The 24,550-nt window shown below is 39.2% G+C and overlaps 1 protein-coding gene and 1 long non-coding RNA gene across 4 annotated transcripts in view; one reads left to right on the forward strand and one right to left on the reverse strand.

Annotated features, from left to right (window-relative positions):
• LOC130913769 (uncharacterized) overlaps positions 1-23,567 on the forward strand; it is a 28,354-nt gene extending 4,787 nt beyond the window's left edge. The window contains exons 3-4 of one of the 2 annotated variants that reach the window (XR_009062813.1): positions 10,694-10,736; positions 23,199-23,567. This is a non-coding gene — a long non-coding RNA (uncharacterized LOC130913769). The remainder of the gene's footprint in view (positions 1-10,693; positions 10,737-23,198) is intronic. The other variant, XR_009062812.1, reaches the window with a different exon arrangement.
• Positions 10,559-24,550, reverse strand: part of tcf7l1b (transcription factor 7 like 1b) — a 71,613-nt gene continuing 57,621 nt past the window's right edge. Inside the window, exons 5-12 of one of the 2 annotated variants that reach the window (XM_057832603.1) lie at positions 23,812-23,947; positions 23,570-23,672; positions 23,229-23,312; positions 16,473-16,616; positions 16,220-16,382; positions 16,020-16,127; positions 13,592-13,643; positions 10,559-12,289 (exon numbers count right to left, since the gene is read on the reverse strand). In XM_057832603.1, the coding sequence (XP_057688586.1) occupies positions 11,814-12,289; positions 13,592-13,643; positions 16,020-16,127; positions 16,220-16,382; positions 16,473-16,616; positions 23,229-23,312; positions 23,570-23,672; positions 23,812-23,947 (1,266 nt within the window). In that variant the 3' untranslated portion in view covers positions 10,559-11,813. The remainder of the gene's footprint in view (positions 12,290-13,591; positions 13,644-16,019; positions 16,128-16,219; positions 16,383-16,472; positions 16,617-23,228; positions 23,313-23,569; positions 23,673-23,811; positions 23,948-24,550) is intronic. The other variant, XM_057832604.1, reaches the window with a different exon arrangement.

Genomic DNA, 24,550 nt, shown 5'->3' on the forward strand with positions numbered 1-24,550 from the left:
CTTCTTCGCAAATCTACTCAACTAAAAGTAAAAAGTATGGCGTGGTAAAACTACTCTTCAAAGTACATTTTTCTCCAAAAGTTACGGTAATTGTTTCAGAGTAAAGGTAACGCATTACTACCCACATTTGTGTTCTATATACTGTATATGCTAGAGTTAATAAGAGATGAGATAAGGTAAGTCTATAAATGTTAACTGAGGGTGTTTTACATCTTAGTAGGGTGTCAGGGACTCAGTTTTTTTGTAATGAATATATCTTAATTGTGCTAGTTGACATTTGAAAACCAATAATCCCTCATTCTTGACAAACATTAGCATTCACATCTATAAGGTCAAATACGTATGAATAATACATTAACAGGGTTCTTAAGCTCACAGCCAGCTACTGTATACCTAGCTTCACAAAAGCAGCAACTGAGTCTCGCTAAGGTCAGATATTGTTACAGAAACTACTGACTAATTTCACTTTTGGAAGCCACATGATACAAAAACATGCATCCTGTTATTCTTAAGAAAAATTTGTCATTGGAAAGCTTTTTCTGATAAAGTCTATTGGGCTTGAAGCGGAATAAGTCCTCTTAAAAATCCCCATGATGGCATCTGATATATGCAGTGCTAACAGCCATCAGTGCTAGCCCTAGCCACTTCATAATAAAAGCTGCAGAGTACAAACAGAGAAAAAAGTAGCGGTCAGAGATATCCGATAATGACTTTTACTTAATATTCCCATATTTTGATATCCGAAAAAAGAGGACACTCGGCCCTGCCTCGACATGTCTCAGGCAGAAGTAGTCGCCAAAACATGTCAGGTAAAAAAAAAAAAAAAACAACAAAACACATTGTCTAGGATAAAAGAAAAATTCAACTAATTCACTCAAAGATGCCTATGTTACTTTAATATATTTAAAGTGTGCCTCGCCCTTCTGGATAGAAAAATTGTTTTTATATATATATATATATATATATATATATATATATATATATATATATATATATATATATATATATATATATATATATATATATATATATATATACACAGTGCCTTGCAAAAGTATTCGGCCCCCTTGAACCTTGCAACCTTTCGCCACATTTCAGGCTTCAAACATAAAGATATAAAATTTTAATTTTTTGTCAAGAATCAACAACAAGTGGGACACAATCGTGAAGTGGAACAAAATTTATTGGATAATTTAAACTTTTTTTAACAAATAAAAAACTGAAAAGTGGGGCGTGCAATATTATTCGGCCCCCTTGCGTTAATACTTTGTAGCGCCACCTTTTGCTCCAATTACAGCTGCAAGTCGCTTGGGGTATGTTTCTATCAGTTTTTTTTTTTTTTTTTTTTTTTTTTTTAAACTTTGTTTATTGAAGCAATATAGTACAAGCAAATGAGGTAACAACATTCGAGCATTTTTTTCCCCCCCATTGAACCTTAAAAAAAAAAAAAAAAAAAAAAAAAAAAAAAAAAAAAACAGAAAAAACCCTCACCCAACCAATACCCATAGCACATATCCTCAAAAAGCAATATATTGTTAATATAGTTATTTCCCTTTAAAGGGGAAAAGAGCACAGACCAAGAAACGGGAGAAAAAAAAAAAAAAACATATATAAATATATATACACCTTTATATTGGTGTAATTTTTCAGGCATAGTTCAAGAATCCACACAGAGATGGCAATTTGTGCTTCTGACATATGCAAAAAACGGGTTCCAAGCGTTCTCAAAGGACGCAACTGATCCACAGAGTGTCAGTCTTATCCTTTCCAATTTGAGAAAAAAAAACATCTCCTTGATCCAATATGATTGCGTAGGTGGAACTGAAGATTTCCACCTCAAAAGAATTAGCCTTCTGGCCAGCAAGGTTGCGAATGCTATGAGGTCCCCCTTCTGAGGAGGTAGACCATATGCAGAAGGAACCACACCAAACAAAGCAGTCAAGGCATTTGGAGCAATATCTATCTCTGTTATCTTTGATAGAGCAGTAAAAATATCAGACCAATATGAAGTTAAAGACGTACAAAACCAGAACATGTGTGCATAATCGGCTGAGGCCTGCTTACAGCGATCACACGTGGAGGAGACTGTATGAAATATTTTAGCTAGCTTAGCTTTGGTATAGTGAGCTCTGTGTAGAATCCTACACTGAGTGAAACTGTGTCTGGCGCAGATTGAAGATTTGTGTGTCCTACATAAAATTTTCCTCCAGACCTCTTCAGATATACTCATTCCCAAATTTGATTCCCAGACTGCCTTAAGGGCATTTACAGTACTATCTGAGCTGATTTTATAAATATTAGAATAAACCGTAGTTATTGCACCCTTTGACGATAATAAGGGTTTTAAAAAGATATCTAAGGCAGAGGCAGCAGGGAGTGTTGGGAAACTTGGCCAAATAGAGCGAGCATAACTGCGAATTTGGAGATACCTGAAAAAATGACAATTGGGCAATGAAAACTTTTCAGCTAGCTGTTGAAAGGAGGCAAAAGTTGAGTTCAGATATAAATCCTCAAATGTTTCTAAGCCCAGCCTAGACCATATTGTGAATGTGTTATCCAATAGAGAAGGGGGGAAGGCATGATTTAGTGAAATTGGAGCTCGAACAGAAGGCGCCTGTAAACCAAAGTATCTCTTAAATTGGTTCCAAATCCTAATACAAGATAATACCACAAAGTTTTTTGAATACGAGGATGTAGGTGACATAAGCGGTGAAAACAATAAGGATTTCAATGTCACCGGTTTAACAGAGTTGGCTTCAGCAACTAGCCACAATGGGGTGGTATCAGTACTCTCACCATGGAGCCAGTATGACAAGTTCTTAATGTTTGCTGCCCAATAATAGAACAAAATGTTTGGAAGAGCCATTCCACCCAATTCTTTGGGTCTCTGCAGTGCCTGATAGCGCAGTCTGGGTTTCTTTTTGTTCCATATAAAATCAGTAATAAGGCTGTCCACCGATTTGAAAAAAGAAAGCGGGAGAAATATTGGAATGCATTGGAATAAATAAAGGAAGCGGGGGAGAATGTTCATTTTAACCGAATTTATCCGAGCCGGGACGGAGAGATTAAGCAAAGACCATCTTTCGAAGTCTTGTTTGAGCTGCACAAGCAGTGAGTTAAAATTCATCTTACGCAGGTTTTTTAGTGTGTCAGCCACATAAACCCCCAGGTAGACAAACCCTGATTTAGATACTGTAAATGGAAAGTTCTCTAATGGATAAACCTTGGCTAACTGATTTACAGGAAATATTTCACTCTTCCCCAAATTCAGTTTGTACCCTGAAATTTTACTAAAATCATTTAAAACGGAGAGTGCTGCAGGAATGGAGCGAGATAAGTCAGACAAAAATAACAGAAGGTCGTCCGCATAAAGTCCAACTTTCAGCTCCACTCCATGTCGCACTATACCACTTAGGTCAGGGCAACACTTCAGTGCAGCCGAAAGAGGTTCCATAGCCATTGCAAACAGCAGCGGGCTCAAAGGGCAGCCCTGCCTGGTGGATCGGGATAGGTGGAAATATTCAGAATTAGTATTATTAGTTCTAACTGACGCTTGCGGGGACGAGTACAGCAGTCTGATCCAAGACACAAATTTGGTTCCAAACCCAAATTTTCCCAAACAGTAAAATAAATAATCCCATTCCACTCGGTCGAAAGCCTTCTCAGCATCCAGGGCCACCAAGGCCTCCGACCGAGCTTTTGATGAACGGTTGTACACAACATTAAAAACCCTTCTAAGATTGGAAAAAGAGTGTCTATCACGAATAAAACCAGTTTGGTCTTGCGAAATGATCAATGGTAGGACTCGCTCTAAGCGAAGAGCCAGCAATTTAGACAGAAGTTTAAAATCCACGTTCAGCAAACTGAGAGGGCGATATGAGCTACACTGTAATGGGTCTTTACCCTTCTTGAGAATCAGAGATATACATGCCTGATTTAATGTTTGGGGAAGTTGACCAAGTTCAAAAGCCTCTGTAAACACCTCCAACAGGTGCGGAGCTAATGGCTTCCAAAATGTTTTATAGAACTCAGACGGAATTCCATCCAATCCTGGGCTCTTCCCGCTTTGTAAGGATTTGACTGCCTTTTCCAGTTCAAGTCCTGTAATAGGGCGTTCCAGCTCCTCTCTCAATGTTTGATTCAAGACAGGGAGCGTTATTTTGCCAAAAAATGGCTCAAATTGTTCAGGACCAAGAGAGTGGTCCGATGTATACAATAGTTTATAGAACTCTAAAAATGTTTTGTTTATTTCTAATGGGTCTGAAGTAATACCCGAGTCGGTACACACACGTGAAATTAGCTGAGAGGATGACCTTTGACGTAGTTGGTGAGCGAGGAGTTTATTGGCTTTATCTCCCTGCTCATAGAATCTTGACCTTGATAGGAGTAAGAGCCTTGTAGTATGTTGAGAAGTGATGAAATCATACTCTGCCTGTAGAGACATCCGCTCCTTATAAGTTTCTGGTAATTTAGAGATGGCATACTGAGAATCCAGCACAGCTATATTGTGAGATAATTTGGCCAATTTTGAGCTCATTGTCCTCTTTTGATGTACTTCATATGAAATAATTTCCCCCCTCATAAATGCCTTCATGGATTCCCATAGCACCGCAGCCGAAATACCTGGAGTTCTGTTAACTTGAAAGTAAAAATTCAATCGCTCTGTCATATGTTCAACAAAGTCTTTGTCCAGTAAGAGTTGGGTATTAAGGCGCCACGGTGGGCGAGTGTTTATAAATTTGCGAAAATGTATCTTCATAGAAACTAAGGCGTGGTCGGATAGAATAATAGAGTCATATTTACAGCCAGAGCAAGCCGTAAGTATAGAATTATCTAATAAGAAGAAATCAATTCGAGTGAAAGTTCGATGTACATGCGAGAAAAAAGAATATTCCTTTTTATCCGGATTAAAAAAGCGCCAAGGATCAGAAACATCAAACTCATCCATAAAGGCTCTAATCGTTCTAGCTGATTTTGACTGTGGCACTGAGTTTAAAGAGGAGCGATCTAATGAGGGATCTAACCAACAGTTAAAATCACCACCCAGAATTAATTTATATTGTGCCAAGTCCGGTAACATTGAAAAAATCTGTTTAAAGAAACCCACATCATCCCAATTTGGCGCGTATATATTCGCAAGGATAACCTTGACCTCATAAATGTGGCCAATGACAATAATGAACCTGCCATTAGAATCGGAAATGGTTTTGGTATGGGCAAATGGAATGTTTTTGTGCAAAACTATAGCCACCCCTCTTGCTCTACTGGTAAAGGAGGAAAGAAATGTCTGGCCAACCCAGCTCCGCTTCAGTCTGAAGGCATCTGTATTTTTAAGATGAGTCTCCTGTAGATAGACAACATGAGCATTAAGTTGATGAATATGATGCAGGACCTTACTCCGTTTAATAGGATTGTTTAGACCTTTGCAATTCCAGCTCACAAACTTGACATCTCCACCTAGTCTAGCATTGGCCATTGCAGACAAGGGGAAATATTGGAAAAGAATATATCTGAAACGGTCTGTGACTCATAAACTTGACCATATGCATACAAAAAGAGATATGTGCTTCCCTCCCCATGTTGAAAACCCAGCGCACCCTGGGTCTCAACTCCCATATCACACATAAAAACAAAAACAAAACAAAACAAGAACAAACAAAAAAAACCCTACAACAACAAAGGAGATGAAAACGAAAGAAAAAACACTCCCTTAGCAGAAGCATCCCAAAAGGGGAGCATGCTACCTTACCTAATGACAAGCTAATTGCAGTCATAGCTTAACTAACTACCGTTCACTCTAACGGCCTGGGGAATGCTAGTATGAACTGTCTAACAACGTTAAGATATTAGTATTAAACACACACTACTCGGAATGAGGAACTAAAACTTCAAAGTATTAGGACCGTGCAAGTAACTATGCCCCATGTAACTCATAGTCGCACAGATGATGAACGATGACCAGGGTTCAACGGGTTCAAAATACACACAGAGAAAGCAAAACAATGCAAAACAAGTCTGTGCCCATTCCCGATCGTAATATAAACTTGGTATAATGTACATACAAACATGGTCGGGGCACAAAATAATGATCCCCATTAGTATTGTCATACCGGGACAACATACCTTGTAGGCACGGAAGAAATAGACTTTACTTATCTCGAGTCTGTCCCTCCACAGCACCATCCAGATGAGAAGATAAAAAAAGACAGGAAAGGAAAGAAAAAAATGTAGCAGGTGGGAAAAGCCGGGCTCTTCCAAGATGATCAGCAGGCCAACGCTGCTGAGATGTTACCCCCCCCCCCCCAAAAAAATAATCCTATAATCCCACCAGCGCAACATCTGAGCAGAAGAAAAAAGGAGGCAGACGAAAAAACACAGAAAAAGTCAGGTTCCCTCTTGATCCTGGGGCTTCAAGAGAACTTTGTTGGCGAACTCCAAAGCTTTATCCGGATCTTCGAACCGATGAGTTGAACCACTAGGCAACGTGATGTGTAGCGTGGCGGGGTATCTGAGACCGAACCTCACATTAGCACACGAGTGAAGCTCCCGCTTCACCCTCGCAAAGGCTGCCCTCTGTTTAGCCACGGTAGGAGTGAAATCTTGAAAGATGTGGAGCCTTTTTCCATTGTGCAGCAACGGCGAAGCTTCTCCAGCCCGACGCAGGATTGTACTCTTCTCCTGAAACATGTGGATTCTGATGACCAAGGGTCGCGGAGGTTCGCCACTCTTAGGTTTAACACGCAGCGTGCGGTGGACCCAATCCAGCTCAGGTTCGTTCTCGAGACGCAACATATTGCTCAAGAGTTTAGCAACAAACTTGGTTGGTTCGGGACCCTCGGCGCCTTCAGGTAAGCCCACAAGTCTGATATTATTTCGCCGTGAGCGGGCTTCCAGTTCCTCACATTTTGTGCTAAGGGACGCCACCGTTTCCGATAGCTTGGCCACATTAGCCTGTAAATCAACTAGCTGGGCTTCGTGTGCATTAGCCGCGCTTTCAAGGTCCGAAATCGTTTCTCGCTGGGCGTCAACTTTCGCCTCTATGGGCTTCAGAGCCCGGGCCACTTCAGTTTTAACAGTTTCGGAGATTATTGCCTCAAATTTGGTGACAATTTCGGTTCGAAGCTCATCCATCATATCCTTGATGCTGCGTAGCATGTCTTCGTTAGCCATGGGCTGCGGAGGGGAATCAGACGCCGTAGGCAGTTGCTGCTTACCCCGGCCACTTTTCGATGAATCCGTTCTTTGTCGAAGGCTCGTCATTTCCAAAAAAAAAAAAGGGCTGTTCTCAAAATGCGTCGTAACACAGTGTGTTTTAAATCTAGTCGATTGACAGTTTAACGAGTTCATATAACAGAATGAGATATCGCATTCCCGCGGACCGCCGGCTACACACGTCCTACATGGCTGACCGGAAGTCCCATGTTTCTATCAGTTTTGCACATCGAGAGACTGACATTCTTGCCCATTCTTCCTTGCAAAACAGCTCGAGCTCAGTGAGGTTGGATGGAGAGTGTTTGTGAACAGCAGTCTTCAGCTCTTTCCACAGATTCTCGATTGGATTCAGGTCTGGACTTTGACTTGGCCATTCTAACACCTGGATACGTTTATTTTTTAACCATTCCATTGTAGATTTGGCTTTATGTTTTGCATCATTGTCCTGTTGGAAGATAAATCTCCGTCCCAGTCTCAGGTCTTGTGCAGATACCAACAGGTTTTCTTCCAGAATGTTCCTGTATTTGGCTGCATCCATCTTCCCGTCAATTGTAACCATCTTCCCTGTCCCTGCTGAAGAAAAGCAGGCCCAAACCATGATGCTGCCACCACCATGTTTGACAGTGGGGATGGTGTGTTCAGGGTGATGAGCTGTGTTGCTTTTACGCCAAACATATCGTTTTGCATTGTGGCCAAAAAGTTCAATTTTGGTTTTATCTGACCAGAGCACCTTCTTCCACATGTTTGGTGTGTCTCCCAGGTGGCTTGTGGCAAACTTTAAACGAGACTTTTTATGGATATCTTTGAGAAATGGCTTTCTTCTTGCCACTCTTCCATAAAGGCCAGATTTATGCAGTGTACGACTGATTGTTGTCCTATGGACAGACTCTCCCACCTCAGCTGTAGATCTCTGCAGTTCATCCAGAGTGATCATGGGCCTCTTGGCTGCATCTCTGATCAGTTTTCTCCTTGTTTGAGAAGAAAGTTTGGAAGGACGGCTGGGTCTTGGTAGATTTGCAGTGGTCTGTTGCGCCTTCCATTTCAATATGATGGCTTGCACAGTGCTCCTTGAGATGTTTAAAGCTTGGGAAATCTTTTTGTATCCAAATCCGGCTTTAAACTTCTCCACAACAGTATCTTGGACCTGCCTGGTGTGTTCCTTGGTTTTCATAATGCTCTCTGCACTTTAAACAGAACCCTGAGACTATCACAGAGCGGGTGCATTTATACGGAGACTTGATTACACACAGGTGGATTCTATTTATCATCATCGGTCATTTAGGACAACATTGGATCATTCAGAGATCCTCACTGAACTTCTGGAGTGAGTTTGCTGCACTGAAAGTAAAGGGGCCGAATAATATTGCACGCCCCACTTTTCAGTTTTTTATTTGTTAAAAAAGTTTAAATTATCCAATAAATATTGTTCCACTTCACGATTGTGTCCCACTTGTTGTTGATTCTTGACAAAAAAATTAAATTTCATATCTTTATGTTTGAAGCCTGAAATGTGGCGAAAGGTTGCAAGATTCAAGGGGGCCGAATACTTTTGCAAGGCACTGTATATATATATATATATATATATATATATATATATATACACAGTATATATATACATATACATACATACACACACACACACATTAGGGCTTTCAAACGATTAAAATTTTTAATCAACTTCATCACAGCTTAAAAATTAATTAATCGCAATTCAAACCATCTCTAAAGTATGCCATATTTTTCTGTAAATTATTGTTGGAATGGAAAGACGGATATATACATTCAACATACTGTACATAAGTACTGTATTTATTTTAACAGTAAATCAACAAGATGGCATTAACATTATTAACATTCTGTTAAAACGATCCATGGATAGAAACACTTGTAGTTCTTAAAAGATTAATTTTAGTACAAGTTATAGATGTCTTATATTAAAACCCCTCTTAATGTTTTTGTTTTAGTAAAATTTGTAAAATTTTCAATCAAAAACTAAACTAGTAGTTCGCCATTGTTGATGTCAATAATTACACAATGCTCATGATGCTGAAACCAATAAAATCAGTCGCACCCAAGCGCCAGCAGAGGGCGACAAAACACCCAAAAACACAAGTAACAAGTGGACATGACACTGTGCTGTCATTTTAATCTGTTTGAGCGGGGCATGTGCGTGAAATGCTTCAAATATTTCAACGTGATTAATTTTTTAAAAAATTATTACCGCCCATTAACGCGATAATTTTGTCAGCCCTAATATATATATTGCCATATATTATGTACTATATGAATTTTTTTTTTTTTTTACTCAACAGGGTACGGGTTACTTAACAGGCTTCATTCTTCCTAAAAAACAAATAAACAAATAAATAAATAAAATAAACAATAAAAACGCAAAAAAAAAAAAAAAAAAGAATTAAATAATGATAAAAAGATAATAGAATGCAGACCCAATGAAATGTAGTCCAGTCAATGCATACACACAGTAGGCTATGTGGCAACTAAACATTTTTATAAATTACAACAGCATAAATGTCTCTTAGAACTACTCTTTATTATAGTCTGTAACTGCCTGATTTCTTGCCATACCGTCAACCCAGTAGATGGCAGGAATGCCCCATGATACAAGGGGTAAACTGCCAACAAAACCCCATAAGAACTACTCCTTCTCCCCCTACTAGTAGGAGCCAGGTCAACGAGGCAGGCGCAGTTCCCCAGTGGCCGGAGGGATTCTCTTAATATTGGTCCCATGAAAAATCAAGAAAACCGGACATTTTCCTGAATTTATATAGCCCGGATGGACGCTACGGAGAGGACGTGAAAAGTGGACTTGTCCAGGCAAGAGGACACATGGTCACCCTACTATATGCGGTCATATACTTAACATATTATGGCTACTTTTATTGTGATGCCCCTCTGCATGCTCCAATAAGGATGAAGCCCACATAACAAATCCCAAGCATCTTTGGAGACATCTAGTGGTCAATAAGCATTACTGCTATGCTAAACTGTGATCAACCCTTGTACAAAGGCAGAAGACCGAAGGGTTCTACATTCACTTTGAAGGCTTCGTGCATATTGGCCCAAAACCGATAATGAAAAACCAATGTCGAAATTAGCCGATATAACATGCTTTTATCAGATTGATCTGGTTTCCGATCATAATGGACAACTCTACGAAAAAATGTTTTATTCTTGATCGCAAATTCATCTATGGACCGCATGCAATTGCTTCCGATTTAAAAAAATAAATTAATTAAAACATCTCTGAAAGTGAATTCAAATATTAACATATTTTTTCGATCCATATTTTGTTGGATTAAATTAGATTGCATAGTTGTAAATACTTATATATACAGCACTACTTTTCATATATTATTTATTGTTGCAATCATGAAAATTCCTTGTTCTTGCCTACATTGAAAATATGTATTTTATGGGCCAATTTTCCAGTCCTTATTTACACAATTATTCATAGTTACAGAAAGATCCAGCTGAAGATGTTGGTGACGTCAGTGTTTGTCCAGGTCAGTCCCCCTACTCTGGCATAATTGGCCCATATCTGACATTGCTCCTCATTTCCAAAGGCACCAAAAACTGTAACCTACCTTGTGTGTTTCTCCCTAATTGAAATGCCTAATGAGGTCCCAAGGGCTACAGCCCATTACCTCTGAATTAATTAAAGCATAAAATGCTTGCCAAATGGTGAATAAAGATGCAGTAAGATTGCAAGAGGAACAGGGATCTTGTGCAGGTTTCACTGTGCTGGGACAGTGCTGACCTCCTTTTTTGTCATTGATATGGGACACTATATGATGAAAAGGAGCAGATGTTCATTATTATTTTATTTGTGTTTACTTCAAGCCTGATTTCTTTTTTTATCAACCTGGTTCAGGTTTTAATTATCCAATGTGGTTTGTCTAATTGGGGTTTATTAAACATTAAACTGTATGGCAGCATCAGCAAGATTGTTATGCAGCAGTTTCCAGTTTAGAGCTAAACACACTGATGTTCTAGGCTATTATTCAAGTGTGACTTTCATATAACAGCACTCTTCAATAAAGCTTTTGTTGTGATCACGAGAATATTAATCCTAATGATACAAAATTACACTATAAAAATCAATGTTATCAAATCACATGGATTAAATTAACATGAGAAACAGGAAACATTTGCTGTAAGAAACCATTTCAAATGTTTATTTAACATGTCAAAGGCAGATCACACACTCGTGAATTGAAAACGGCTGCAAAATTATTGGCCAGCTCAACGACAAAAAAACAATACTAACATTAATCAGATTTTGGCTACAAAGAATATGTGTTTTTGTTCAATTTTTGTTTTTATAACGAAACTATTTACATTGGTTCTTTTATACACGAGGTTCGTTGAATAAATGTGTCAAAACAAAACTGGTTCTGCAATAAACTTTACAAAAAATACAATTTGTTTCATTGAGAGATGTAGAAAAGGAGACAGTCAAATATTGACTAATAATATTTTTTCCTCTTCTTTACTTAGAAAAAAAGGTTGCTCTACTACCTATCTTAAAGAAAAGCAATATACAGCATAATAAATGGTAGAAAAAAAATGTTTTTGCTGATTCATTCAGTTGGTTTGGTAACCAAGGACAAAGGCTGTGACTGGAACAGGGCATGGTGGGAGTGAAGAGCTGCCTGATGGAAAGGTGAAGGGGGTGAGAGCATGGAAGGGTGCAGGGATGTAAAAGGAATCGGCCGGGTCAGGATGGGTGCAGCCGACTGGCTACCTGAAGTACCAATAGAAGACAGAGGGACAGAAATTGTCGGCTGGGAGGCAGATGATGATGAGGAAGAAGTTCCTCCTGAACCTTTTCCAAGGACAGAGAAGTGGTGGTGCATGCGCCCCTCAGGTTTGGTGGTGAGCGACAGCGGCTGGGCCTGCTCGGAGTGAGTAGCCGCAGGAGCAGCTGGTGAGGCCAGCGCTGCGGATGGGGTGGCTGGTGAATCCAGCATGCTTCCGTGGGATGACGCTGGGCTGTCACACATCTTCTCTGAGGGCAGGTACTGAACGCACTGTTTCTTGCTTCTTATTGAGAAGTCTAACAAACACAAAAGAGAGATGGAAGTGTTTGAATAATGGATCTAGTGCTGGCTTAAAAACTGGTACACGTCCCTCAGTGCCGCCAGTGACAGAAGTCAACGAGTGATTATTAAAACAGTGGAGATGGTAGCAATGAAATGCTCAGAAGTAGACATGTGCCGATTACCGGTTTCAAGGTATACTGTGGTATGAAAACGTCAAGGTTTCAAAACCGCAAAAAATTTCTGTCATATCGTCCCTGAGCTATTAGCTACTTTTTAAGTCCCAGATGTGCATGGAGAAATCCCTTGCTTGCAGCTGCAAGGCTTGACCCTCCCCCACCAGGCTACACGACGAATGGAGGAGGTGAAACTGCTGAACATTTTTCCCCCATCGAAGAAAACGAAATCGCTGGTATGGGAATACTTCGGCTACAGAAAAGTTACAGATGGCCGTGGCTTAGAGGAGGGCCAAGCGACATATAAAACATGTTTGCGGAGTTTGGCTGCCGATGAGGCAATACCTCCAAAATGATTTCGCATTTATACAGAATTAAAGGTTAGTAAACACTGTCGTGAACGTTTCCCACCAGTTACGAGAGTTAACTCCAGCGTGTTTAGTGTGTCTAGCGGTGGTAAATGGTAAAACATGTTTTTTTTCTCTCTGGCAACTGTCTGTGTTGAGAAATGATAATGTAAATATGATACAAGTCATACACACGAGCCTTTTATGGAAAATAATTCAAATATTTTTGTTCTTGTTATGATAATGTTGAGCTGTGGCTGTTGGTTTAGGCTCACCTAAAGGACTGCATTTATTTTAGTTTTATTTACAATTTTAACTTAACATTACACTTATGTTCCAATTTGCTAATGTTTTCAAAAATTAAAATCCTGTTCAATGGAAAAAAGGTGTTTTTTTTTTTTTTTTTTTTGTTTAGACCAAAATACAGTATCTCAAAGTAGCACATTTTAGTGCTGCAATTGCAATACCGTAAGTTATCATACCGTCAGAATATCATACCGGCACACGCCTACTCAGAAGTGAAAAATGTTAAAGATTCAACCGGTACAACATGAATGTCTTAAAACATGATACACTGACAACGCAAATGTGGAGGGACCCAAAATTTTGGTCAACTTATTTTATCATATTTTGCACAACAGCAGACATACCTGCCGCTATTGGCACTGTACCTCATAAGCTGCTTGTCAAAGTGTAGATTAAAGAAAGTCGTGTTAGTGAAGTAAAGTGAAAATACAACATCAATGTAGTAGTTCTGTAGTAGTTAGAAAATAAATATAAGTAATAAACTTATTACCTTCTGGTTTTGAGTCAGGTTTATTGTCCCTCTTCCTCTTTTTCCGTTTTCCCTGCACAGTAGTGAAAATGTACACACATCAGCTTTGGTTTAAAATAGTGATGGTTAGGGTTGAGCATCGATGGGATACGGGACAAACACTCCGGTTCTCCCGGAACCATTCGAATTTTTTTATTTCGATTTCCGACCGGGAAAAATAGCTGCCGAACACCACGAAGAAGAGGCCACATGAGCAAATGATCTGAAGTGGCTAATTTAGCTTAGCACAAAAATGTGTTGATTTGCTTCACATAAATGACAACAGTAACAAAATAAACACACCGACATTATATCAGACCCTCCGTTAAAACGTGCAAACTTAAAAGATTTTGTTTTATCAAGGGTTCCCAACGATGTGTAAGTGCAGTGGAGGTGTGTAGCGTCTGTACATCTCAAGGATTCTTTTCCAACCAAAGTTCTTTTTGCCTGCTGCTTCCAGTAAGTCACCACCAGGGGAAGCCAAGCGCGCATAGCAAAAAATAAATAAATAAATAAAATAAATTAATTAATTTTAAAAAAACTGTGGAGTCCGGAGTTACAATAGTGACATCTTGTGGACGAATGAACAATATATCAATTTAGAAAGAAACTTAAAAAGTAGTTAGGATCAAGGGACAGAACACTCCCTGTCTGACATGTCAGCCCTTAACTAACTTGTAGAAATACCACTTAAAACAAACAATGCAATACAATAAATGCCTGCAGCATAAGACACTCTAAAACATAGGCAAAAGAATATGTGTAAATGTTTTCTCCGTTAGCTTTTGAAAAATAAACATCTTTGTAAAAGTGCACTCCTGTGGAAAGAAACTTCATCATATTCAACTTCAAAGACTAAAATATTTATGTACAAGTTAAAATATAGCCCTGTGAGAAATTCTTAGCAAGGTTTATTGATAGTTCATATAATTTAAAAAATAATCGAGAAGTTAAGAAATTAACATAAACTATTAGGGGTGTAACGGTACCCAAAAATCTCCGTTCGGTACGTACCTCGTTTTGAGGTCACGGTTCATTTTCGGTACAGTAAGAAAACAAAATGCAAAATATCAATGTGCTAGCTGTTTATTACACACCTTTGTGCTTTCAACAATAGGAACATTAGCCTATACAAAGCTAGAACTCTGCTCAAAAAGTAGCAGGTATTTAAAGATAATCCAACAACAATTTGCCTTTCAGACCCCGCGTATTGGTCTGCTTTCTTTCTGAAAGAAAGAATAAAAAAGAAGTCCTGTGATAAAGAGAAAAGCAATCACAATGACAAAGATTTTAACATGTATTTTACAAATGAAATGCCTCAATGAATCATTTTTTTTCTTATGAACAGTTTTCAAAAGCTTTATTGGTGGGTTTTCTCACGTTAAAGCGCCACACAGAAATTAATAAATGTAATTGTGTAAGCAGGATCTGTGTATTATTCTTATTATTTAATTACAGGGGTTTTAGCTCATTTCAATTTATTTTATTTAAATGGGCTTTTATTTTATAATGTGTTCATATTTTACAAATGTGATGTAGTATTCATTTATATTGTATATTTTATGTTGTATAACTTTAGTTCCTATGTGAATATTAGTTCCTACTTGTTTTGTTGTGGTAGTAGGGTTTTGTATTGAACACGGGGCCGTGTTAGTTATTATTATAGCAGAGAAGACAGCAGTAAATCAACAAAGACAAGTCAACTGTGCCCCGATCTACCACTCAAGATATGATGGAGTCAAAAAGTGGGTTACGATTGCATATTAGTTTGAAAATCAACCGGTTCCACCGTATTTTTAAACGAGTGACTTCCGGTCTGCCCGATCCTAGTTACCGGTAGTAGTATTGACACAGGAGGGTCGCGTCTCGCGTCAAATAATAAACATTCTTTTCGCGTGTGTCGTGTGGAGCCGCTTCTGGGACACGTCTAACACGCGGCCGCACTGCGACTGGTGTGCATTGGCTGGTTGACTTTAACGCCCGCGTTTCACTGCGTTCTTCACTGCGGCCGTTGTTGCGCCGTTGACGTTTCTGGGTTATACTGTCCTACCGTGTTGGTCCTCATTATAGTAGAGAAGACGGAGTAAATATAAACTGCACAAAGAAACTGTAACCCGGTCGACTCACAGCCTCAAAAAGTAAGGGTTACATTACGTCAGAAACTCGTTCGGTACGCCTCCGTTCCGAACCGAGCACCACGTACCGAAACGGTTCAATACAAATACATGTACCGTTACACCCTTACAAACTATGCAATTTTTTTTTTTTTTTTAAACCGGCCTATTAAAAGACTCGGACTCGAGAACCGTTTGGAACCGCAATCGAAATGTGGAATCGGGATCAGAACCGTTCAAATTCAAACGATGCCCAACCCTAGTGATGGTACAGTACATGATACAATCCTACTCACATAGTTATCTCGCGCTGACCATCCAGGGTAGAGCTGGGAATGGAGTTGCCTCTCTTTTCTAGCCAGCTCATAGTATTTGGCCTGTTCCTCTCTTGACAGGGAATGCCACTGTGGAAAAATAGGCAACATATATCAAAGGTTTTGTCATCATCCCAGTGGACAAAAGATAAAATACACCACCTTCCGTCCGGGCCACTTACCCGTCTTCCAAGGATCTGGTTTATGGCAGCACTTTCCTTCAGAGTGCACTCTGCCACTACTTTGGCTCTCATCTCCTTCATATACAACATGAAAGCATTCAGAGGCTTTTTGATATGAGGCTTCTTGTCCTCTTCTTTCTTGGGAGGGATGGGAGATTTCCTGCTGATACGGAGCATAGGGACAGATTATGTTAATAAAGCGACTGTTTGAGCAAATGCTTGGTTGGGTTTTGAATTAGAAGGACAATCATACGCATGCATCGATGGGGTAGTGTTGTCGCTGTTGGGCTCTTGTTTGATGGTTGGCGAAACGATGGCGGGATGGGGAATGCCAGTTTGATGGAGGCTGTGTGGTGGAGGAGTCACCATGTGGGGGGAGAAACGGCTGGACACCAAGCTAGGGACAAAAAGAGGGTAGGGGTAAAAAAATAAAAAATAAAAAAGCCATGAACTCAACATTAAAGGGTCGCTCCTTCTCACCGTTCATAGAAACATGCTAAGCATGTGTAAATTAATACACATACACTATCAGTTACATGCTTGCTTTTTTTGTTCAAATAAAAGACTTTTTCAAAAGACCCCTTCATTCAGCAATGGGTAGAAAATGTGAAGTGTGTTGTTACCATAGTGACAGTTTGGCCGTGACACCTGAAACCACTTTCCTTGCCATGTTTCAGATGGAGCGTGTTCTGACAACCTTCCGCACAGAACACCTTTTAAAAGTATCTTTCCATTTTTCCCAATGCTTTGTACAATGAAGCTTTGTGGGAGATATTAGGTACCATAACTGAAATAGGTCCTTTTAAAAAAGACAACTGCTCATTTTTAAGTCTTTCAGTAAGGTTATATGTATAATTGCAGACACTATACAATATAGCTTTGTGTCATTTCCTAGTTAAATGCAGAGTCTGCAGCTTTTTCCTTGTAATGTGCATGGATTGAGTCAGCTTCTGCCTAAATACAGTGTGAAGGTTGTTTCAGTGGTTTTGAAGAGATTTGCTGAAGTTCACTATTTCAAGATTCTTATACTTATGAAGTATAAATTCCTTCTATGCTGAAGCGTGGATACACAACCCAATATTTTTCATGTGAACCACACACAAAATAGTATTACATAGTTTGTTTGATTCTGTTTTTGTTTTTTGAATAAAAGAGGTGCGATTTTTTTCCCCTTTGTGAGTGCATCTACAACTGAAGCCACTTTATTTCAAAACACTTTTGAAATTTTATTTATCAGATCCCACCATAAGACTAGCCACAATTACTCTTGAGTGACTGTTAAGAGTTTACTACTGTATCGCAGGGGTGTAACAGCTCAAGGGGATGTAAGTAACCGTTTCGGTTTTGCATGTTTGGTTTTTTTTATTTGCATACTATTTCAGTAATGTTTTATGCATTTTTTGCTCATAAAATGTGTTCTTGGTGCGAGCTAAGCACTCTGTGTGGAACCAAAGTCCTGGGACAGTTTCTACACAGACAACTTAAGTGTCGGACACTACTGACGTGAATAGCTCACATCCTATCATGATATGGGCCATTTTATATCGCGTTATGCTAAAATACAGTATAATATATTTTTAATTATTTGCTGGAAAGGTATACAGCAATTATGACAACGTCTCCCTCCCTCACTTTATTTAGGAATTATTATTAAACTGACTTGCCACATATGTTAAATTCATCAAATAGTGTTGTACTGTACCTAAAACTTTCCAGTGTAAACTGAAGCAGTACAGTAGTATATGTACTCTTTTTTTTTTTTCTCAAATGTAAAGATATCATATCTTGTCATACTTGTACGTGGTTTACATTTTAAGACTGCTCTATATGAAGTTAGCATAATATCATTTATTCATTCATCTGTCTTCCGTCACTCATCCTCACGAGTGTTGCAGGGGTGCTTGAGCCTATCCTAGATCACTGTTGGCACCATCCAACAATGAAGGTTGCGTCTACATGTAAAATCAGCTTAACATTGTCATTGCAACCAGATCTGTGCTTTCTTTGGTACATGAGGATAAGTTAAAGATTACAGACAAAAACTTTGAGCTTGAATAGTTACTTTTTTTATGTTCAGGATGTGTCTGCTAAGGTGTCAAAATTTAAAGTTTTGTTTGTTTATTTATAATGTTATTAAGATTTTATAAATGGTACAATTTACTGTTTTCTTTTCATGTTTTTTTATTCTGTAAATTACCACAGATACCATGGATGCCCTGGAAGTGGCAGAGTGGAACCTCCGTTCACAAATTCAATCCATATGTGACTCCATTCACAAGCCAAAATTTTGGTGAACTGATGTTCGCATTGAAATGAATGGAAATGCAGTTATTAAGTTCCACTCCTAGAAATATTTTTAAAATCAATACGGTAAACGAGGTTGTTTAGTTGCGCTGTGAAAGGTGGCATATAAAAGGTGATTTACAAAGAAACAGTAACCCACAAAGCCACACTAATGCTATCACAAGTGAGCGCTCAGCTCGTGGTGACAGGTGAAACATGGGCAAACGTTCTCTCTCGGTGGTGACACTAGCAAGGTTCCTCTTTACACAGAGGTGAAGGCTCCTGACTTCGCCATCCCGTTGCATCCACCGGTGGTTAATAGGCATCTGCCAGTATGATATTCTGATGATATGATAACCTTAAGCTAAAATATCACGATTTCACGGTATCACAGTATTGTAATAAAAGCTCTAAAATGTGTTACTTGAGCCACATGGGTTGGAAAAAAAAATCCAATCATCAGCATTTGTTTTTCAAAACATTACCAGATTGGAACATAGGTATAATGCTAACTTAAAAAAATAATAAATTTAAAATAAATTCAGTCCTTTAGGTGAGCCTAAACTCACAGCCACGCTCCACATTATTACCATCAGAACAAAAATTATTTTTCGTAAAAAGCATGTGTGTATGACTCGTATCACGTTTACATTATAAACACTCTCTTTCTTAACACAGACAGTTGCGAGAGAGAAAAAAACACATTTTACCACGACTAGACACACTAAACACTAGAGCTGGGAATCTTTGGGCACCTAACGATTCGATTACGATTCAGAGGCTCCGATTCGATTATAAAACGATTATTGATGCACCCCCCTCCTTTTTTTTTTTTTTTGTAAATGTTTTGTACATTAGTTCCAAAATTGTTCAAAAATACTCTCAGGCTAAACCACACTACTATTTCAGTATCAAGTTAACATATAGCAGTAAAAAAATATACAAAAATAACATTAAATAAAAAACTACAGTCCCCATTCTGTATCAGCAGCTTTAAACTACATTCAATTAATTTAATGTTGTGAATCAACCGTTAAATTTGTTAAAATTGCTCCCGTTATTCCATAATTTCCCTTTTGTCTACTTTCGACATGTGAAAGTTTTAAAACTATTTTAAAGATAGATTCAAGTCAATATTTTACCGATTTAGGAGTATTTTAGATAAAAAGTTAATTAGGTTTGCTTGGAAGGTTCGCTACAACAGCCTTGCAGGGAAGTGTACTGCTTTAAGATGGCGACCATTTACTAACGCCGCATCTAGCTTTTTGTAGATGTGCTGCTAACACTACCAAATCTATATTGCATCTAGTCCTATATAAATGACATCCACCGTAACATTATATGGATGTACTTTGTAGCAGCTTTTCGGCAGCAGTCAGGTATGTTGTTGTGTTTTTTTATCTCGTTGCATGAGTTGAGCTAGAGCCGTGAGTTGAGCATTGGCATTACCCGAGGGGCCGGGTAATGAGAAGCATGATGTTTAGCTACTCTCGCTCCGTTCCGTCCCCAAGACCGCGCGGCACGCTGAGTGTTGTGTACTTCCGCTTTACTTCGCATATTTCAATAATCGGAATTTGGATGTTTGTGAATCGTTCTCGAATCTTCCACGGCCGAATCGCGAATAATCTAAGAATCGGAAATTTTGCACACCTCTACTAAACACACTGGAGTTAACTCTCGAAGCTGGTGGGAAACATTTATGACAGTGTTTACTAACTTTTAATTTTGTAAAAATGCGAAATCATATTGGAGGTATTGCCTCCTCGGCAGCCAAACTCCGCAAACATGTTTTATATGTCGCCTGGCCCTCCTCTAAGCTGCGGCCGTCTGTAACTTTTCTGTGGTATTCCCATACCAGCAATTTTGTTTTCTTTGATGGGGAAAAATGTTCAGGAGTTTCACCTCCTCCAGCCATTGTGTAGCACATGTGACTGTGTCCACCGGTTGTTGCTCAGTGTCACTGACACTGACACAACCGGTGGGGGATAGTTGAGCCTTGCAGCCGCAAGTGAGGGATTTCTCCATGCATTTTTGAGACATAAAAAAATAGCTAATACAGTGGTACCTCTACATACGAAGTTAATCCGTTCCAGGACCTTGTTTGTAAGTCGAAATGGTCGTATGTCGAGCAGGATTTTCCCATAGGAATACATTATAATTCCATTAATTCGTTCCACAGCCCAAAAACCTGCACTAAATCCTTAAAAAATACTGCTGGTGCTATTACAAATGGCAATTACACGTAGCAAAACAAATAAATTATAAATCAAAATTGGAATAATGTAATAAAAAGAATAATAATAATTCCTGTAATAGTGTAACGAATCGGGTTCTAATAAGGCGGACGTTTTTTTGTGTACCTGAACGCACCGCGGGGCTCACGTGCCAGAAACAGACCGGTGAGCTTGAGTTTCACTTTCACTTTGAATGTTCTCTTGAGAACACCATCATTTGAGGCAGACAGCAGGCGTTTTGTGTTGAATAAGTTGTAAAAGAAATGATGAAAACGTGGCGAAGCTGGCGATTTCTTTGGAGACAATAAGAATTGTCAGCTTAATTTATAAAGACTGGCGAACGATGGTCGGAGGAGGACCGTGGAGATGTATTGTTGAGCCATTTCACGGATGCCCACCCCACGCTCATATTTTTCTGTCATTTGCATCTTCATTTCGAAGGTAAGCATCAACTTTTTCCTTGTTTCACCACCTGTACCAACCTTTTCTGAAACCTGTGTTGATTTGTCACACAAGAAAATCCGCCGTGCATTCGTCTGCGGTGCTGCCATTGTCGTCGTATTTCGAGCATGTCGTCGGATGTAGAAACAAATGGCGAGTCAAATTTTACGTCGGATGTCGAAAAGTTCGTGTGTCGAAGCGATCGTATGTAGAGGTACCACTGTACTTTAGGGACGGTATGACGGAAAATTTTTGCAGTTTTGAAACCTTGACGTTTTCAAACCGTGAAACCGGTAATCGGCACATGTCTAGTGGTTAAGTTTATATTTTACATATTTTTTGTCTGTAAGGACCTAGGTTCAGCCTTTTAGGTTTTGAGAAAGCCATGACTACCTACAAATTAGATGTATTATTTACCAGTTCTATTATTAAAACAGTACAGTTGGAGTTCACCAAACTAAACAGCACCGTGAGATTTACACACACCATTCTCAGCTGAAGGCCTATCAATTCCTCGCTCATGTTTGTGTTGTTGTGGGTGTGTATACTATCATTCTTATCTAGTCGATAATTTGTGGGCAGATCAAAATTAAATTTGGTAGGTAATTTATATGCTTCGATCAGAGGATCTCGATTTTTGATTTTTTTTTTTTCATCGGGGGTGATTAATCAACTTATTTGCTCCCAAAAATGTATAAATACGTTCTATTTTTAATTGTTTCAGTGTCCCAAAGACGTTTTTTTTTTCCAAAAGAGACATCTCTGGGTTGTGATTCAATTTAGCTCCAAAGCACAAAGCTGAAAATCCATTTTAAAGCAATAAAACTGGCCACTGGAGGGCACTAGCGCATTTGGTAAGACCCGCAACCCTATTTAACGGCAATGAACGGCCAAGCCGCAAAGCCGGGGTGCCAGCGGAAGACGACCGAATGGATGCCAGGCGGCGGACGACCGAGCAGAACAACCGGTAGGTTGCCCGGGAAGCCAGGCGCTGGACGACCGAGCAGAACGACCGCGACCACTAGATGCCGTTGAGTCTGTGCTGCTCAAGAGCAGAGCCCCCAGAGACTCAAAAAAAAAAAAAATCATCTTTTTGAGACAGGCAACTATGAGGGAAAAGTTTAACCGGCAGTAGCAGCCGCAGAAGCGTCATCTTTCAGTTAGTTATGTGTAAATAAATAGTTACTTTGCTATCAAAAGCTGTATTTGTCTTGTTGTTTCTGTTATTTATAAAAGGAAAACATTATTCAGATGTTTGGAATGTAACTAAAGCAAAAAATAGGTGTGTTAAAGTCAAAATTATGTTTGAAATGTATGCTTTCACAAAAAGCTCAATTTCTCGGTTTTTTTCATTAGAAATGGGAAAATTGCTCAAACTAAGCTATTTTCTAATGCTGATTTCTAAAGAATGGAAAGAGATATGAACTTATTTTTTTCTGCTGAAAGAAGAGAGTCTAATCTTTCTTTTGGCGGGTTCCATGTTTATCTAGCAATAGAACAGAACTTTCTGTGGGCCTTGCAAAATCATTCAAAATCCAGTACAACGGCCGAGAGCGAAGGGTCTTGCTCAGGTGAAAATGGCTGGGAGTGAATGAGTTAATTGAGGAAGCATTGTTGCCTGTAGGTTAGGATTGGCCAGGTCAGGGCTTGCACACTCTTGGTCACAGTTTTCAGTCTGTAGTAGCAGACTAGTACTTTTTTTCCCAACTTTAATACTATAAGGCATCCAACTGACACTATATAGCATTTTTCTGTTTTTTTAGCATAAAATGGGGTTAATTTAGTGCAAACCAATGATACTTAGAATGTGTGATGCACAGAGCTACTGATGTTTATGTGGCATGTGATATAGCGCAACTGAACATTAGGTATCCACGCTTAAACTGTTCAGTAATCAGAAATAATACGTGACCCAAGCTATTTGTTTTTCAAAAACCTATTTTGTATACCAAATATTTCGGGGTTTTTTTCTTTTTCAGATCATTTGAAAGCAAGATTCTAGTGTAGATTTTGTCTCTCAGGGATGTTGTTGCTGAACTTGATCCACTTACCTGGACATGGATGCATTCATAGCTAGTGCTGGATAGGGGTGACGGAATCCCCCTGGAGGGATGGAGTACATGTGCTGGCCCTGCCTGGGATATAGAAGAAAAATGTAAGGTATATCACACACAGCTGACAGTAAACCCAGCAGAACTAATCCCCTACTCATCAACTCGAATCCCCTGCTTGTGGAAAAGCACCATGGCAAATGATTCCACGACTCCCGGAATAATTCCTATTGTCCTTTAACTGATACTTTAGGTGTATTTTTTTATCACAAACATTTTTGTTCTGGCATTGTAAATTGCTTTCAACATTTAGCTTTTTTTGTGTGTGGTAAGAAACTTACTGTGGCATGAGCCATCCTAACGGGTGGGCAATAGAACCAACTGCACTAGGAGACAAGGGGTAGTATGGTGAAAGTTCAGATGGATGAGGGGTACGAGGAATACCTACAAATGCCAAAATCAAAACAAATCAGTTTTTTTAAAATACATTGCATCCTTGTAATACTATGCCACATTATCCTTAAACAGGGAGTTTAATAGAAAATGCATTTTAATCAAATTATTTTCATCCATGTTGCATTACCTGTCTTTGGGTCAAGTATTTCCGGAGAAAGGTGTGACGGTGGTGTGCCAGGGGAGAAGTGTTCATTGCTATAGGTGATAAGGGGTGTCAGTGGATGAACATGGTGGGCATGCTGGACCACAGGAACTTTATTTGACTGTTGATGCAAGAAAAGAAAAGATCATTTTAGGAGAGGATCAATTGCTAAGACAACAATAACAAATCATAGTAAGCATAGCTGCAACATTTTACCGCAGTTGGGTACTGTTTGATAATGGAACATAGGTCTTCATTTGTGAAAGGCTTTCATGCACAGCATGTCTGACCGTTTCTCTGATGCAATCTGGATCCGAACCAAAGAACACTTAAAAAGCCTTGCAGACACATGCCAAGACCATTACGACCATTTAGCAGAGGAAAGAACTGTTTGTTCAGTCCAACAAGAAAAACAACAGCACTACTATGCCCAAATGTCACACTAGTAACCCGCAAACAATCGGGCTAAGGTAAACTTAATGCTAGTAAACAACAGCAGACATCATCTCTCACTCAGTTTGACAGCTGTAAACTGATGGATATGTGGGAAACAGACAGGAATTGGTGGATCATACTGCCACACCGTGCTATCTTCAACCCCAATCTCACAAAATCACCTCACGTTCCTCATAGAGAACAGAGAGTCCCGTGAAAAATCGGAGCACTTGCATGTTGTTATTTTTTCCAACACAAACATTGCATCAGAATGAGTGAAAAAGACAGA

Source organism: Corythoichthys intestinalis, chromosome 3 (assembly GCF_030265065.1).
Source record: "Corythoichthys intestinalis isolate RoL2023-P3 chromosome 3, ASM3026506v1, whole genome shotgun sequence".
Lineage (NCBI taxonomy): Eukaryota > Metazoa > Chordata > Actinopteri > Syngnathiformes > Syngnathidae > Corythoichthys > Corythoichthys intestinalis.